The sequence below is a fragment of the Myxocyprinus asiaticus genome, chromosome 35, assembly GCF_019703515.2.
Source record: "Myxocyprinus asiaticus isolate MX2 ecotype Aquarium Trade chromosome 35, UBuf_Myxa_2, whole genome shotgun sequence".
Lineage (NCBI taxonomy): Eukaryota > Metazoa > Chordata > Actinopteri > Cypriniformes > Catostomidae > Myxocyprinus > Myxocyprinus asiaticus.
Window position 1 is genome coordinate 516,534 of NC_059378.1, and position 19,079 is coordinate 535,612.

Here is a 19,079-nt window from a genome sequence, read left to right on the forward strand (position 1 = left end):
TTGACAATTTTCTCACCTGTATCTCCTGTTTTTCCTGCACTGTTTTATCTTTTCAATTCCAAACTAAATCAAGTAACAAAACACACCTTTATTGTGACACATTAACCCAACGGTTACTCCACCGCTGAGGCCATCTAATTATTAAACCGCCACTTATCAGCTGAAATATGCCATGAGAAAACTCCATCATTGTTCATATTTTCCTCCTATGTTTGGGTTGTGAAAGATAGAGAAGTTCTGAACTTGGAGTATGTCAGCGTAGGTCATGTTGTCTAACAGCGGAAGAGCTCAAGACTAGAGCTGAGGTCAAAGTGTTGGTGACCCTGGACAGAGGGAAACAAAACCTCTTGTTCTTACGACTTTGATAAAGAAGGCATATTATACTTATACACACTTTTTCTACTGAAGGCTTCCATGAATTATTGCGTATTGTTAGTGGTTTTGGTGCTGTTGTCTTGGGGTGGGCAGGGCGGTTTCACTTCTGAAAAATGAGACGGACTGCATCTGACTGCTGAAACGGAAATGGTTTTGAATGCTTGTGTTCTTGCCTGTAAATGAAGCTCTGACAGAATACTGACACAGCAAACAGAGTTCTCTGAAAACTTTGACAGTCAATCAACTGGGATGTCTGAATAATCCCATGTGTGCACGACAAGATCGTGTCAAACAGGCAGTCGCTCTCTCGTACCTGAGGCTTTCAGTGTATGTTCAGCATCTCTTTGAGGCAAATATGTTGGTTGTACTAATCTAGTCCACAGAAAGAAAACATTATAGAAATGTGATCGACTGGTGTATATAAGCCAGGATTATCTGACTAATATTTGGCATTTTGAAATGATTGGCATCGGCTGATAACCGTGCCCACTGTAGTGGAATTTAGTAAAAATCAAGAGTCTAGTTTTCTCTCTTACATGGAGTTTATTAGAAATCAAACGACCGGACGATTTCTCAGCGGAAGTCTCTCAGAAAAAGTACAATACCTTTTTATACCCTTACCTATGAATCATGGACAACTAGAACATGATTGCAATTCATTTATCTTTTTTTTTCTTTTGGATTTTTCCCCTTTTTCTCCCAATTTGGAATGTCCAATTCCCAATGCGCTCTAAATCCTCGTGGTCGCATAGTGATTCGCCTCAGTGGCAGAGGACGAATCCCAGTTGCCTCCGCGTCTGAGACGGTCAACCCGCGCATCTTATCACGTGGCTTGTTGAGCACGTTGCCACGGAGACATAGCGCGTGTGGAGGCTTCACGCCATCCACTGCGGCAACCACGCTTAATTCACCATGTGCCCCACTGAGAACAAACCACATTATAGCGACCACAAGGAGGTTACCCCATGTGACTCTACCCTCCCTAGCAACCGGGCCAATTTGGTTGCTTAGGAGACCTGGCTGGAGTCACTCAGCACACCCTGGGATTCGAACTAGCGAACTCCATTCATTTGTTATCTTAAAAGTAATGAAATAATGAATTATCGGGGTGGTTAAGAAAATATAGATCATTAGATAGAATCAATCTTTGTTTGAGTGATCTCTATCAATTCTTAAATCTTAACATTGATCTTTCACTTATGCGCAACCCTCTTTTACAATAGCCGCATTTCCACTATCGGGCCAAATGAGGGCGTGCTATTGCGTGCCAGGGCCAGTTGCATTCCCACTGTCACTTCCGGGGCTTCATCGTGCTGCCTCGGTGCCTCCATGGCCTTTGGCCCGCCAATTACCCTTGGGCCAAACAAGGCCAACTGGGGATTGATGTCAAAGGCGGCGTTTCGCCAAACTTCCCAGGTTGTGTATTCAGGGCACAACAGTACAGGTTCGGGAAAAGAATTACTTAAAAAATGCAGGCACAGTACAAATCCGTAAAAACACCCAATAGACAAAGCGGTGCCTTTTCATGGTTCGGTGAACTTTCATAGACGGTGTGCTGGGACATCGTCTCGCTGTTAGCGGAGAGATCACTCGGGACACCATGGCAGGTACAGTTGAGTTGTCAACACTAACTTGTCTTGCTGTTTACATTCAATATAAACTCGATATTCTAGATAACATGATACCTCATCTTGAGCTTCCTTCTTGCTTGTGAAATGGGCCAGGTGTGTGACGTTGGCACCGCAGCAGCGTTTTAAGAGTGGGTTTTTGGGCAACATTGCGGAGTTATTGGCCCAATGGTGGGAGTGCAGATCGATTTTGGTCTGGCGGCTCGGTCCGAGGCTATTGACCCCTATAGCCCTGGCTCGCACTGACCCGATAGTGGAAAAGCGGCTATTGAGAGGAAATCGCTCACATATGCGACCAAATCTCACGCTATAATGTCTGGTAAATGTTCATATTTCACTCAGTATTGATTGAGTAGTATAATAGAGAAGTTATTAGCACAGAGTAAAGTGTGTTAAGAGTAAAGTTTAGTTTAACTCGTTCTGTGTCCAAAGACGAGATCCACGGATATGTCACTGAATAATGTTTCTTTTAATACCCTTTCTGTTCTTTACAGTCAGTTGTTGATTAAAAAACAACAAAGAAACTTTCCTTTCTAATCACACATGGATGCGCTAAAGAAATCATGTATGTCTTCTCGATATACGCGCTTATTGGCTGATGCCACTAGTCTTAAAGAGACAGTACCGATTAAGCACTTGTTCTACATATCAGTGTAAATACTTGTAAATAGTACAAATTATGCAAGTAACAAAACGTGTAACAAAAATATATATGAAACAAAATATATGTCATTTTAAGACATTCATTGATGGAATAGACTGAATTTGAACATTATTCAAAAGCTAAAATGTGACCAATTTCATGAAAAACTAATAATAAAATATAATTTGTACCTAGAAGGTGCCTTTTATAATTAACAGCATTAGCTGAGAAATAATTTCTTTTATATGCAAGCAAACTGGACAATGTAACAGAAATAAACCCACATAAATCGATATTGAATCGAATCTATAATAGTAATATTGCGACCCTCATTTATTTAAAAATAAAGAAGCAAAAATGGTAGTTGAAGTATGACACTTACAATAGAAGTGAATGGGTTCAGTCCATAAACACTAAAATACACATTGTTTGAAAAGTGTAGCCACAACATTAAACGTGTTTACATGATTGTGATAAAATCACTTGCTAACCTTTTCTGTGTTGTGTAAGGATGGCATGGTAACATCAGTCTTTGATTAAATACTCAGATGTTTTAAATAACACACTTGCGATATAAATGTCCTGTAGAGTACGTTAACTGACCTGCTGATTTATGGCACCTTAATTATTTTTCTCATTGTGAGCTTGTTGTAAAGACACAATAAATCACGATAAAATAAATGTTCCTCACATATCTGATTCGAGAGGGCTGCTGAACACTGCCGCTAAATGACTGGAGGTTGTGTGATTCATGGACTTTAATTAAGATTTCCTTTTTCTTTTTCTCACAGGAGTCCAGGTCTGTGTGGTGAGCGAGAGAAAAAGAGGCCACTGAGAAGGGATTGCCCAGGGCCACAGCGCCCAGAGTCTGAAGGTAAATGAACCAGGATGTATAAAAAATAAATGACATTTACCTTTACACCTTCAGAGTCTTCACAAAGAATTCTCCTCCTATTGATGATTGATTTTTCTGGTGTTATTTTTGCACATATTCAAACTTGCTGCTTGAAGATGTGTGAAGTCTGGTTTGACATCAGTGATTACCAAATGCCATTGGTTCTCATGTGTCTCGTAACCAATAACAACGTCAAATGTAAAAATGTTTTAAAGCACAAATGAGGAGAGCTGCAGTGGAGGGCAAGATTCACAGTTAACAACAGAAACTATGGTCTGTTTCTCACACATAGCTATTGTATGTCTTCGGAAGATTCAAAATATAGTGGTCATTTCTTTTATTGTGCAAATATGCTGGGATCACCTTGGAAGGAGGTTTTTGCGTGAGGTAATTGTACCAAATGTAACCATACCACGCACTTTTGGCTCTCACTAAATGCCTTTAAAAATGTTATTTGACATATGTAGGATAGGGCATTTATTATAAATGATGTGACATTATCATACATAAAATCCCTGCTGTTTAGCAGTGCATTGTAAATATAAGCTGTTGATGAGAATATCCGTGTATGACACTCTTTAGACATTTCGGAACGATAGTGGAGTAGGGGACCATATCACCTAAATTCATAATTCACAAAGAAGAAAATGTGGAATTGTTTACATGTTAAGCCATCACATCACAAATAGCTTTGCCATGTTTCAACACTGGTGCACAACCTGGGATGCACCAAAATTTCAACTACCGAAAATTGAATACATTTGAAAACAAACTGTTACTTTAAACTCATGGGGAGAAAAAGCATTGTTTATGTTGCACATTAAAGTCCACATCCCCAGAAGTGAAGTGATCGCTCTCTTGTTTATTAGCTCATTATTAAAGAGTGTGTCTAAGCCGTTACTGTCAAGCTCCAATATGACATTAAAGAATCACAAAAGCACGATTAAAGTAGTCATTCTGACTCGTGCATTATATCCAAAGTCTCTTGAAGCCAATAAATAGTTTTGTGAATTGCAAATGATGCATTTAATAAGTATATATCTCGTCTGCATGCACAGTCACACACTCATGGCATGTGGACGCACGGCTCGTGTTCTTCCTGGAATGTTCTGCCAAAATAAAAGCCAGAGGTTAAAGGTGTTGTTAGCGATTTTAGCCATTCTAGAATTTCCACAAGATGTCAAGATGAGCCGTTGGATTAGCCACGCCCCTTTCCCCAAAACCCTGCATTCCAGAGACACCAAATGATCTTTGAGACACGAGCAGAAACGTTTGTCAAAAACAACAGCAGCAAAATAGCGCCCTCAGCTGACAACTGTTATGAACAACATGGCATAAAAATGGCATTAAGCCTCAATAATTTGCTGCTACTACAACACTATGAGAACGTGCAAAATGATTGACAGGCAGAAAGCGTCATTGTCTGCGGACACGTTTTTGTTTACTGTTTACAGAGTCTAGAGCTGTCACAGAGACCGGTGAGAGATCTCACGACACTTATTTCAGTAATATCTTTCAGCGAGTAGGAAATTTGTTTGCATATCTTTCCATGAAAAAAAAACGCTTACAGCACCTTGAAGAAAGTTGAGAAATTATGACAAAAATTGTATTATTATATAAAATAACTTATGTAATTCTTCTGTCAAGTCATTTTTATTTGTATAGCGCTTTTCACAACACACATTGTTTCAAAGCAGCTTTGCAGAAAATTACGCTGTTACAAAATGAAGCTGTAATGTCTTAAAGTCATCATTGTGCAGTTTACATGAATAACATGTTTGTAGATTATGCCATAAAAAACATGCCTTAAAGTATCTGTCATGTAAGGTGTACTGTACACATAAACCTTTAGTAAATCAGGGCTCAAGTTGTTTGTGTTCATGGGTTGGTAAATGTGCCTGTCAGGTTTATAATTTCAGTCTTTTCCTCGAATTCATGTTACAGTCTTCTCAAAAGGAAGTAAAAAAAGCACAGTTATGTTGCACTCGCAATATTCCTACAAATTGTAGCCGAGAACAGAATGTTGCCACATTGCAGCCAGGGAAAATGGTAGGAAGGGCTCGGTCCTGTGTTTGATTTCCCCTTTCTGTGGTGTGTTGTACGGGTGCGGAGAGCAGATAAGATCAGGGCCTGTGGCAGAGAGCAGAGGGCAGGGGATGGCCACTGACACCCCGCTGTCTAACACACACACATACCTCTCTATAGCTGTTTTCTGCCCTGCTGCTACCCTGATGCCCTATTGTTGGGCACATGCTAGTCTGTTTCTACTGAGCTGTCTCGCTAGGATTAGGCCAAAAGAAGGTACAGTACTGTGCAAAAGTTTTAGGCACTTGTGAAAAAAAAAAAAAAGGGAGGATTTCCTAATTCAGTAATGACATAAATAGTTTTCATTAATCAATTAACAGCATTCAAAGTCCAGTAAACAGAAAAAGAGCTAAATCAATATTTGGTGTGAACACTTTTGACTTTAAAACAGCCCCAATTCTCCTAGGTACACCTGGACACAGTTTTGCTTGGTTGCTGGCAGATAGGATGTTTCAAGCTTCTTGGAGAATTTGCCACAGTTCTTCTATCTATTCTCTTTGTCTCTTTGTGTAATCTCAGACTGACCCAATGTTCAGTGGGGGGCACTGTAGGGGCAATGCCACCTGTTGCAGGGCTCCCTGTTCTTCTATTCTGTTTGCAAAAGGAATGTTTGGGAGTATAAAATGTATATTTCCTATTGACACAATAAAGCTGAAGATATAAATAACCATCTTAAGACAAATGTTTTTTGTGAAACATCTTATGTGCTTAAGACTTTTGCACAGTACTGTATCTTAGAAGGCAGCATACATTTGGAGTAGACTTTGCATCAGGAGTGAGTAGACTGTCCTCACTAGCCTGTAATACTGTGGTATATTTATGGCGATATGTGAGCAAGACACGAGCATTCCATCACTTTGTAAATACAAGCTGCATGATTGGCTCAGAGCCTGGCCAATAGGAGGGCAGAGCATTTACATTTAGTCATTTAGCAGATGCTTTTATCCAAAGCGACTTACAAATGAGGAACATAGCAAGCAATTTGTCATACAAAGTTCAACAATATCTATAGTATTGCACTGTCAGGTTCTCAAGGTGGCTCAGGTAGTATAGGTGCTAGTGCAGAAGAAAGACTTTGTGTGTGTACATTTAAGTGCAAATTTTAGTTCAATAGTAAGTGCAGTTAGTGTGGGTTGGTTAAGGGCTCGTGGAACAGATGTTTTTTCAGCTGGAAGATGTGGATGTTGGAAGCTCATTCCACCACAGTGGAACAGAGAAAGTGAACGATCGTGAAATAGACTTTGAGCCTCTTTGTATGGGACCATCAGGTGCCGCTCGTTCATAGATTGCAGAGAGTGAGTTGGAGCATAGACCTGGAGAATTGAATTGAAGAGGGTGTGGTTCCATTGGCTGTCCTGAAGGCCAGAGTCAAAGCCTTGAATTTAATGCGGGCAGCTACATGTAGCCAGTGAAGTGAAATCAAGAGTGGGGTGACATGAGCCCTTTTTGGCTGATTGAAGACCAGTCGCGCTGCTGCATTCTGGATCATCTGCAGTGGCTTAAGTGTGTTAGCTGGGAGGCCAGCCAACAGAGCATTGCAGTAGTCCCGTCTTGAAATGACTAGAGCTTGGACCAGGAGCTGTGCAGCATATTAAGACAGAAGAGGTCTGATTTTCCTGATGTTGTAGAGCATGAATCCGGTTGATGAGATGTGTGCAGTGCAATTAAGCTGGTCATCTACCACCACTCCCAGGTTCCAGGCTGTTCTGGTTGGTGTTAGTGTAGTTGACCCAAGATGAATAGTGAGGTTGTGGTCAGCAGATGGGTTGGCTGGGATCACGAGGAGTTCTGTCTTGAAAAGGTTGAGCTTAAGGTGGCGTTTCTTCAGGCTGAAATGTTCGAGAGGCAGGCAGATATACGAGCTGAGACAGTCGGGTCATCAGGCTGGAACGACAGATAGAGCTGCGTGTCATCTACGTAGCAGTGGTAGGAAAAGCCATGTGCCTCAATGATCAGTCCGAGGTACCAGGGGGAACCAGCTGAACAGACAAAGTAATATTTAATGAAACAAAAAGACACAAACACAAATGCACATACCTCAGCTGTGTGTGGCTCTCTCTCTCCTGAACTGCTCCATCCAACTGCATTTATCCCTCTCCTCGGCTGATTAGCCTGATTGGGGGCCGGGCGTGCGTAGTCACGGCCCGGCCCCGCCCTCCTCCTCGTCACAACTACCCTCTCTCACCTTTTTATTCACATCGTTCCATCTTTAACTCTCCAAAAACAAACTTTCTCTTCTTAATAGAGCTGCATATCGCTGATTTTCTTCATAAGGTACACACCGCAACACATGTATTATGGTTCACTTCGTGGAGAGCCATCACGTAATAATCTAACTGGAGCAAGCGTGTGGAGAGTGTGCATCAGCCGGATGCAATTTCAATCTCTGCCCCTCAGATCGGGTCACATCACACAACTCATAGAAGTGGCACTGACCGCACAGAGAAAGGCCAGTTTCGCAGTTTATACTTATTTACATGACCTGCTTACGTATTATTTGAGCTTTAATAAATGATGCATTTAAGATGTAACGCCGGGGTGTTTCCTTTAAAGACGCTCTGACACACAAATTTTGCTTAAGCTGTGAGTCAGCTCCGGCTCTGCTGTATTCCACAAGGAGAATGCTTATGTATTTACTTGTTTTGTGTTTTTGTATAATTTCCTCATACTTTGTGATCTACATCAGCTGAAGCTGTTTGGAAAGTTTACAGTGCATCTGGACTGTGATCTGTGTAATTCTTCCTCTCCTCAGTCAGTCGCGAGTTGCAGTGCTTCTCTCACGTGCCATCATTAGTTTCATATGATCTCGTTACGTTAAATGAGATCAAACGACTATTCGACTAAATTTTGTCGACAATGTCAACTAATCCTTTCAGCCCTAGTCTGCATGTTATACAAACCTTTAGTCATTGTTGTGTTTGCATGTGTAATTAGTTCTTATGTACAATTATTATGTTTTATTTGTTTGGAGACGTTTTTGGACATTATGATAAATTATTTTGATTGCTTTGTCATATCAACACACAATTTCCCTTTACAGTTGACGTGATAGGAACAAAACAAAAGCAGTTTTTCGGAGCTACCTCATTTACATCTAGAGAGATATAATATAAAATCTGAAAAATAACAAAGTACATATTTGGCTCAATTTTCTTGGGGGGGGGACTTTTCAGCAGTTTCTTAGTCTGAGAGTCTCAATTTATCATAATCTATATCATTAAAAAATCTGAAATGCTTTCTTTAAAATGACACCAAACACTTGACCCTTCGAGTTATAAGCATTTCATTTTGGGTATGCCACTGAAACAGGAAATCTTTAAAAACACCTTAAGAGGGGGCCTAGGTGTCTCAGCGAGTATTGACGCTGACTATCACACCTGGAGTCGTGAGTTCGAATCCAGGGCGTGCTGAGTGACTCCAGTCAGGTCTCCTAAGCAACCAAATTGGCCCGGTTGCTTGGGAGGGTAGAGTCACATGGGGTAACCTCCTCGTGGTCACGATTAGTGGTTCTCGCTCTCGGTGTGGTGCGTGGTGAGTTGTGCGTGGATGCCGCGGAGAATAGCGTGATGTCTCCATAGTAACGCACTCAACAAGTCACGTGATAAGATGCGCGGATTGATGGTCTCAGACGTGGAGGTAACTGAGATTCGTCCTCCGCCACCCGGATTGAGGCGAGTCACTACACCACCACGAGGACTTAGAGCGCATTGGGAATTGGGCATTCCAGATTGGGGAGAAAAAGGGGAGAGAAAAAAAACCCCCCCCAAAAAAACCTTCAGAGCATGAAGGGTTAAACCCGTTAAATTGCAGTAAAACTGTAGAATTGCCTTTACTGGTAAATGTACCGCTGCTATTCACACATGCAATGGTTTTTGTCTTTTTTCAGTTTTGCTGACCTCGTACGTGCTCAAACCGTTAATCTTACGGCCGCGTTCACACATCGCAAAACAACTGAACTTTTCAGGTTTTGTTACAACTTCTCATTCAGGGAAATTGCCAGAGCTGATTTACTGGTATCTTCAAACAGGCCGTGTTCACACATCACCTCTAAACAGAAAAATGCAGTTATTTTTTTTGGGGCTGTTTTTGTAAAAGGGACTATTGTGACTTTTTGTATGGATACAAATTTCTAAAATTAGCATAAATTAAAAGGTGTGCAACAGATACTACCATGATGAATAATTATAACCTATATACATTATTTATTTGCATTATGGTATTTATTCCATTGAGAATTTGTGGCACATAATTGTCATGAAAAATAATTTTAATAATTTTCTTTTTGCAATATGTATTTTCTTATTTTAATTTTGGAGTGAAATGTGACCGAAACGCGACCTTTTCTTGAAAGGTTTCATGAGATTCACCCTAAAATGAAGGGAGAAGATAAACTATGTAAAGAAGGTTACCGGAATACTTTTATGATGCGGGAAAAGGCGTCTTTTATGGCCGAGACTTTGTCTGGCTGGTGGTCTGTTGATAATGATGGATTGAATGTGTGTAATGATTATGAGAGCTTGAAAGAGCTGTAGAATGATTGACCTGATGTTCTTCCTCAGTTTCCTGATGCATCATCCTCTGCAAAGAGCTCAACTACACACTAGGCATTCCTGTCACTTCTCAACATTATTCAACCATTAATCTCCCTCTTCCTCGTGATTAAATAAAACGGCTGATAAGTGTGTGAATATGATTGTGATTTTAAAGATAACCCAATGGTTTGATAGCTGTGCTGAAAACACCCACGGCGTGGCACTCAGCTGTAGCACTCGGGATCATGACTCGCAGGAAGTTCCTCTCAATGTTTGTGTGTAAGTGTGCACATGAGTGTGTGTGTCATCTCTGGTCAGCTGGTTGTCAATACAGCCAATGATATAACAGCTGTTGTTGGGCCCCTGCACACAACTTTTCCTGTACAACATACACACACAGTCAGCGTGTGTTCTCTGCGTGTGGTTGCAGGAGAGCAGCAGTTTTCCAGGCAGGACTGAAGATCAGGATGGAGAAGGAAGACGTGAAGATTGTCAACAAGGGTTTGGAGGATGAGATGGTATGTTTTCTTTCTGTTTATCCCTCCTCGATCTCTCAATTGCTCTGTTTGCATGCACCGTTAAATTGTCATGCTTTGTTGTAATAAATGCTACTTCCAAAAGTTGTATTGTTTCTGGTTATCTCTCTCTAGGAGTTGAGTGGATATCGGCTGTGCCGATGGAAGCTGGTTCTGGTGGCAGTCGGCGGTCTCTGTACGGGCGGTTTTCTCTTCCTGCTGCTCTATTGGATGCCTGAATGGTGCGTGAAGGCCACATGCACACGGACCGCCATCAGAGATGCCGAAGTCGCCCTCTTACGAAGCACTGTATGTCTTCAATGTGTATTTAACTGTTTGCATGTGGTTGTCATCTCAGTTTTAGATGTGCTGAAGGCTTTCTGTTGATCTATCTTGATAGTCGAAGGGATAGTGCATCTAAATATGAAATATTTGCTCACCCTCATGTTGTTCCAAACTCGTGTGGCTTTCTTCCATGGAACACAAAAGGAGATCCATTCATTTTCATTATGGGAAAAAAGATGCTATCATCACTTCATTGAAAAAACGTCATGTTCTAGCTCGGCAGATAACCCTCAACTCTGAGTTAACTCTTTGTAGACAATCGTGAATGACTGGTGGTTGTAATTATAGCACTGTAATTATGTTTATATTGTCACGTGAATGCTGGCATATAGGGCTGGGCGATAGGATGATGTTATCAGATATCGACGATGTCTTACAAATCTCCCGATGCCAATATCGACACTCATTGACAGACAATGATCGACAATATCGGTAAATGACAAAACCATGGATCTGGGAAGTTGGCAGATATATTAAACAATAGCCCAGGTTGTGAAATGTGCACCCGCTATCTGCCAGATGTGACTAGGCTGAATCCAGCTCCTCGTCCAAATGCAGGTATTTCATGAGCGGGTAATCTACCCGAAACAGTGGTTTAAGACCTGTAAAATGTCTTAGAGTAACACATGACAAGAAAGGCTGTTAAATGCAAAGACACGTGCTTGAAGAAACACACTTTATTTTTTTATTATTTATTTTTTTTATCCCCTTTTCTCCCCAATTTGGAATGCCCAATTCCCACTACTTAGTAGGTCCTTGTGGTGGTGCGGTTACTCACCTCAATCCGGGTGGCGGAGGACAAGTCTCAGTTGTCCTCCGCTTCTAAGACCGTCAATCCGTGCATCTTATCACGTGACTCGTTGTGCATGACACCGCGGAGACTCACAGCATGTGGAGGCTCATGCTACTCTCCACGATCCATGTACAACTTACCACACGCCCCATTGAGAGCGAGAACCACTAATCGCGACCACAAGGAGGTTACCCCATGTGACTCTACCCTCCCTAGCAACCAGGCCAATTTGGTTGCTTCGGAGACCTGGCTGGAGTCACTCTTGCGTCTCGTGGAATATGTGCATGTAAAGAGTTCTCACTCTTCACTGTTGTAGTCATCTGAAAACGGTTTGCAAGAATAGTGTTGTGTATGGGAATGCTGCAAATGACCTCAAACCATCTCAGGAGGTGCTGTGAGTTTAATTTGCTTTATTTCCATGGAGCAGTTCACGCTTAACATACATTGTGAACGCAACTCTGCAGGTTCGCTCAAATATATCTTTGTATTAAAGAAACAAAGATGAAAGTGATTAAATCATAAAATAATACAAGACCGTGTTCACCTTGAACCTAAACTTTTGTTGTATTTTATTGTCTTTATGCAGCATTAACTGTATTAACGAAACACAATACAAACACAAATTCGATAAGACACATTTGGCAGCATTATTTTGGGAACACAAGGAAATTTATTAGGCTTACACCTAAAATGAAATGTTGATCTTTCTATAGGTAATGGTTGATTTTTTTAAATTATTATTATTATTATCTTTACATTTATAATTGTCTTTAGTTCTTAATTTTTTAGGCTATTAGTAATTTCCCACCTGTTGTCGTAGACGAATACTTGCGTGATGGTAAATGTTTGGATTTGGGATGGTGGTTATTTTTATTTAATTTAAAGTGCAATTTGAATTTTTACGTTTTTCGTGTTTCAATAAATGAATTACATTTTTAAAGCAAAAATATTAAACGACCCTCAGCGGGGGGTTGACGATATAATAAGATATCGTAATATTTTTAAGGCAATTATCTATAAAATATTTTTTACATATCGCCCAGCCCTGGCATACCGACATAAGCTATTACAGCACTCGTTAAACTGAGTGACTCATTTTTTAGTAAATATAACACCTAGAATACCTTATGTTTGTTATTTACGTGTCTGTTTATAGGACGAGTTTAAACGCTGGTTTCGAGCGAAGGTTCGGGTAATGCTGGCCCCTGGGAAGAACGCTTACGACAGCCTGGTACCTCAGACCGCATCCCTTCAGGCCAATGACCATGCCCACAACACATCTGACTCCGCTCCTGATAAAATCACCAGGAACACGGGGGACCAACATGTACAGGTACTGCAGGTACTCCAAAAAAGCGAATTCTGCAATTATACAGATATCAACCAAACTGCAGTTGAGCCTCGGATAAACACGAATCAGATTTTTTTTTTTTCTACAGATCCGTTATTTTACCCTCCATAGCACTAAATACTTTTGGAATGACACCATCCAGAACTTTGAAGTGTTGACGTAAGGAGGCATATCGGATTATAATCGTGTAAATTCTGCTCTGTGAACTTCTGATACTGTTGTTAATACTGTTGTCTGATCTACAGAGGCCTGGAGGATCTGGGCATGTCCTGCTCATCCATTCACTCAAAGCACAGTGCAGGGCTCAGCAAAAACCAGCAGGAGTACAGGTAAAACACTTCACCTGGATGTGAATGTCGATTGCAGGACTCAACAGTAAGGATGGCCTGGAGTCGGTGTGAAAGAGATTCGGGTCTGTTGATGGAACCCTATCTGCCCAGCGCACACGTTGTCACTACGTCTTACATGCGTTCTTGTGTCTTGCAAAGCTAAACCTTTGGTTTGGTGATGCTTTGAAAGAAACTTTAAGGAATAGTTCAGTCAGAAATGATAATTCTCTGATCATTTACTCATCCTTGTGTTGTCTCAAACTCGTATGACTTTCTTTCTTCTGCAGAACACAAATGAAGATATTTTGTTGGAGATATGATGTGTTTATATCCATACAATACAAGTCAATGAGATCCATAAAGGACATAAATGCATCATCAAAGTAATCCATATGACTCCAGTGGTTTAATCCATGTCTTCTGAAGCGTGAGGAAGTGTAATCAAGCTTCAATTAACGATCGCTCCAAGGAGACTGCAGATGTCAAGATTTATAGTGAAAAGGAGTTATATTTTGGTCTGTTTCTCACCCAAAACCGATCGTATGGCTTCAGAAGACATGGATTAAACCACTGGAGTCATATGGATTACTTTAGTGATGCCTTTATGTCCTTTTTGGATCCCATTGACTTGTATTGTATGGACATAAACACATCATATCTCCAACAAAATATCTTCATTTGTGTTTCACAGAAGAAAGGAAGACGTACGAGTTTGAGACGGCATAAGGATGTGTAAATGATGAGAGAATGATCATTTCTGACTGAACTATTGCTTTAATTATGTCACCAAAGTAAAGTTATCTAGATGGTTAACATGGATGAGGTTTTGTCGAAATTGTGAGAATAGGTTATTATAGTGCTGAAGCATCAGCATATGCCATTGTTTTCCTGCAAAAGTGTGATTTTGAATTTATAGCTGTCATTGAGTTACAGTACAGCTGCATATTTTCCAGCTAAATTAAAATCTGAGCTATTGGCTCATGAAGCCCCCGGTTTGAGTCCCACCTGCATCATGTACATGACCCCCCTCTGTCACCCCTACTTACATTCATTCATTAAAAGTTTTCATTGCAGAATTAAATATCACCTGATATTAGAGGTAGACCGATATATCGTTTTTACAGATTAATCGGTGCCGATAGTTGCTTTTTGGCACTATCGGTTATCGGTAGAAATCTGGCGACAGTTGCACATAGTTTACTTGTATTTTTTTGTTCCTTTTTGTGTTTCTTAATCTTTCATCCATGACCATATTCATCCATATATTTATCCATATTTGTATCCTCACTTCACTGCCTATTTTGTTATTTTTATTACATAACAAGCATCTAAATTAAAGCGAGGGCATGCAATGCAAAACGCGACTATATGGAAACGTGCCTCAACAGCGCACATATCGGGTCTCCAACTTTATATGTTACATGTGTATATATATACAAAACCCGTCATCTGGTGAAGATATAGGCTATAAAAAGATTAATTTGGTTAATACTTCAATATAGAGCATTGCAACATAGCCATGTCTCCCTCATTTCAAACTAAGAGTCCCCTGTGTGTTTCGGGCTTGTTTATAGTTCAAAGTCCCGCATTATTCTGCAAATCGTAAGTTTTTTTTTTTTCTCATTATTATTGGGATTGTATTTATTTTGGACTCTTATCACCTCTGTACCTGTCCCGTCGTAGTATGGAAAGACTAAGACAATTTTTATAAATAATTCTATAAATACTTTTTTAAGCTATCGGCCGACTAATCGGTTATCTGCCTTTTCCACCACCTTAGTTAGCAGTATCGGCAAAATCCACTATCGGTCGACCTATTGCTGATATGTCTTTAATTAGGGTGACAGCGTTAAATTAAACATACTGTATAAATGTATGCTAAATAAAACTAGAAAACACCCTAACTGAATGGAAATATAGTGATAAACAACCACAATTAACTAAATATTTTGCATCCCAAAAAGAAGATTAAGTCCCTTTAAGGCTACACAGGTCTAAAGTGAATCAGTGAATCATTTCTGTGAACTACTACATTTACATGAACTGTCCAAAAGAACCAACTCACTAAAATGAATCGGAGTTGCCAATGCTTATAAATGAATCGTTTATTTGAACCGGTTTATATACACGAACTGTCCAAAAGAACCGATTCACTTAAGTGATTTTGGTTTTCCCAGCACTATATATAAGAGACAGTCCAGTTTAGTTGAGTGTGTTTGATTTTTCCCTAAACTCCATTTCTGTCTTCACAATATAATGTGACAAATGTTTTGTGACTCGTTACACTATTATGAAAGTAGCTGAGCTACTGTCACACTACTGAAACACGTAGTTCAGTGAGTAGTGTTGCCTCTCTTAGTTAGTTTCTCCTCATCACTGGAACCAACAAACTTCTGATTAACCACTAGACTACATCATTCGTCTGTGTGTATAATGAGCTGCCGGTGGCAGTCGATCTCTATCTGAGTGGATTACACATCACTGTACACAAACTATGTACTGCATGTGCAGCAGAACGCATTATAAACTCAAGATGTGTCTCTCTCTCTCTTATCTGTTTAGGAGATATTTTTTCGGACTGAATGAAATAGACGTGAAAGTGCCTTCTCTTTTCAAGCTGCTAATAAAGGAGGTACGAGCGACTCTTGTGTTTCAGTGAAACTGACTCAGGCCAGAGAATGGCATGACGCAGCACTGCTGACTCTGCTGTTTTCATTATAACTGCTTAGGAAATTGAATAAAGGAACTCTCTCTCTCTCTCTCTCTCTCTCTTTAAGGTCCTCAATCCTTTCTACATCTTCCAGCTCTTCAGTGTTATCCTCTGGTGTACTGATGAATATTATTACTACGCAATGGCCATCATCGTCATGTCAGTTATATCAATAGCTACCTCGCTCTACACTATTAAAAAGGTAAGCAGGCTTGAAAGTCAATTGACATATTTCACAGTTAAACATAATATTCATTCCCTAGCAACTGGGCCAATTTGGTTGCTTAGGAGACCTGGCTGGAGTCACTTAGCACGCCCTGGATTCGAACTCACGACTCCATGTGTGATAGTCAGCTTCTTTACCCGCTGAGCTATCCAGGCCCCCCAATTGGTTTATTAAGCGGTTTGTAACTTTACATCGATAAAGGAAAGCTGTTTACATGACCACATACACGTTGTCGGCTTGTTAAGCATAATCAATGAATAAATGTGCATGTAAACACGCTCCTTGTCGATAGAGAATTCCAGTTGCCACTCAGGGATGATGCTGATCCTTGCTGCTGGTCTAAGATAAGTTTCCCCACTACAAGTCAAACCTTAATGACTAGTAAGAAAGGAATCATTTGAGTTGCTGTGACCGATCACTGCAAACATGTAAGGAGAATATCTTCATTTCTGAAATAATTGTACATTTTTAAAATTCAATTTACCTCTTAAACATTGGTGCATTTTTTGGGCTGCCGCCCGCAATTTTTCACACTCAAATTTAAAAGCTCACCATTCACACATACTGTGGACTAACTGCAAAAAAAAAAAAATCTCATTTTTGAGAGAGCCTCCCAAATAAAAAAACAAGACTCCAATTATTAATAAATACTGTATGTGTTTATAGTCTTATGATATTTTTTTTTTTTTTTAAATACATTTGTAAACATGTAATTCTGGTTCTGTTCACTCAAGCTCACTTTGAAAAGTCTCATTCCGCTCTAGAAAGTGTTTTTTCTCTATCACATTCCATCACAATATACAGATCTGAAATGTAGGTGGCGCTCTAACACATTTTATCCCTCACAGATGTGCTCGTCCATAGACATTCAGTCTAATTTTCAGTTCAAGCACCACCCTCATTATTTCACTGAATATCTCGGCCTCTGAGTGGACTAGAAGTGTAATCAAGGTGTCATTAGAAAGCTGAGATCATCCTCTTTGATATATAACATGTTATCATCAGTAGTCAAAAACATTTTTCTGATGATTTGTTTTACATGCTTTTCCTTCTGGGTGGCATATTTTGTTCTGGACATCTAAGATATAACATTGGATTATTCAGACAAACAAGCTCACAGACAAGTAAAAATGGCAAATATTTAAGAGAACTGCCTAAGATAAAAGCAGATATAAAGTTTTTAGCTATTTGGGGCTTCCAGCAGCAGTTATCATAGCATAAATGAGACGTTTGTATTTGATGACTTACAGAAATCATATTTCACTTTGTGATTCTTTTGTAAATCTTTTGAACTGTCGTATTAGGGCAACAAAATAAACTGTACAGTCACATTCCTGAGAATCAGAGCTTTCATTTGATATATGACTTGTCCATTTATGTGCTATGTGAAGGACTTTTATTTTCATATAAATATTTCTACCGCATTACCTCTAGGGGGTGCTAATTTTCAACGCAAATGTTTTGAGGCATTATTTTGTTATGTAAAATAAATGCAGAAGTGATGATACCTCATATGTCTGACTTATGTATATGGACATTTTAACGTTTTAAGCATAAACTTTTTTTCGCAATATAGCACCCCCTTCCATTGAGTTTAATGGGTAAAGTAGTGCAATGCTTGGATTTAAACCTATTTATTAGATTATGGTAGCAAATTTACTCATTAAAAACAAGTTCATCCTAGTTTGTAACATTCTTTTTTTAAATTAGCCTACAATAATTCAAATTGAAATCAGCAAGTGTCCCGTATCAAACTTGAAACGCTCCAGCATGGAGATGACTTTGGTGAAAAAGTCACATTTGCAGACACATTCCTTGAACAGTATTTTTTCTTCAAAAACTTTAAGTCATGGTTTGGTGCGGATCGCTAATGATCATGGCGTATACAGGTCCAAGCGGTTCTGGTTCAGTTTAATTTGACTGCGGTAAGAAATATAGTGCTTATTATTCATGTTTGCAGGAATGTCAGTTTAAACTAGAGCTGTCGATTTAACACGTTAATTCAGTGCAGTTAATTATACAAAAGATAATGTGTAAAAAAATAAAGCAATTAATCATGTCCCCAGACCGTAATAAGAAATATTCCTTATATCTGATCAATTCAAGCTTGTAGTACCACCTGTTTTCTGCAGGGGGCAGTAAGTGAAACTCCAGCTGTATAGACAATGAGCAGCTTATACAGAGAACAAACCACACTTACTGACAGCAGACAGCACAAGATGAGAACAAGTTATTGCGTTCAAACACAACTTGAAATGCAAAACCGATCTTAGGGATCTCAAGACGTGTTTTTCTAAGTTTTAAACTATCCGTCTGATGCAGGTGTACATTGACACATTCTCAAACAATCCCTTTTGATAAATCTCAGACTGATTGACAAATTCAGTTGCAAAATAGATTGCTGTGAACTGCAGGTCAGTGATTGGCTTATGTTCATAAATATGGAAATAAACAATATATTGACTTCTAAAGCCACTTTGTCTTTTTTAATGCTTTAATTGTGTGCCAAAATAATTGATTTTAATGATCTGTATTATTTGTTTACAATATTTTATTTATAATTTAAATGTAACTATTTATAATTATTTAATTATTATATATTTATTGAATTATTGTTATTTGAGGGGCGAATATGTATGCGATTAATTGCAT

At 39.5% G+C, this 19,079-nt stretch overlaps 1 protein-coding gene across 5 annotated transcripts in view; it reads left to right on the top strand.

Annotated features, from left to right (window-relative positions):
- Nucleotides 1–19,079, top strand: part of LOC127425895 (polyamine-transporting ATPase 13A3-like) — a 71,102-nt gene that overhangs the window by 11,676 nt on the left and 40,347 nt on the right. For 4 of the 5 annotated variants that reach the window (XR_007894707.1, XM_051672188.1, XM_051672186.1 and 1 more), the window contains exons 2-9: nt 3,438–3,520; nt 10,589–10,676; nt 10,809–10,982; nt 12,968–13,153; nt 13,251–13,321; nt 13,408–13,491; nt 16,054–16,123; nt 16,269–16,403. Coding sequence is in view for 4 of the 5 variants with exons in the window: in XM_051672188.1 (XP_051528148.1) it covers nt 10,626–10,676; nt 10,809–10,982; nt 12,968–13,153; nt 13,251–13,321; nt 13,408–13,491; nt 16,054–16,123; nt 16,269–16,403 (771 nt within the window). In the remaining variant the exon portion in view is untranslated. The remainder of the gene's footprint in view (nt 1–3,437; nt 3,521–10,588; nt 10,677–10,808; nt 10,983–12,967; nt 13,154–13,250; nt 13,322–13,407; nt 13,492–16,053; nt 16,124–16,268; nt 16,404–19,079) is intronic. The other variant, XM_051672187.1, reaches the window with a different exon arrangement.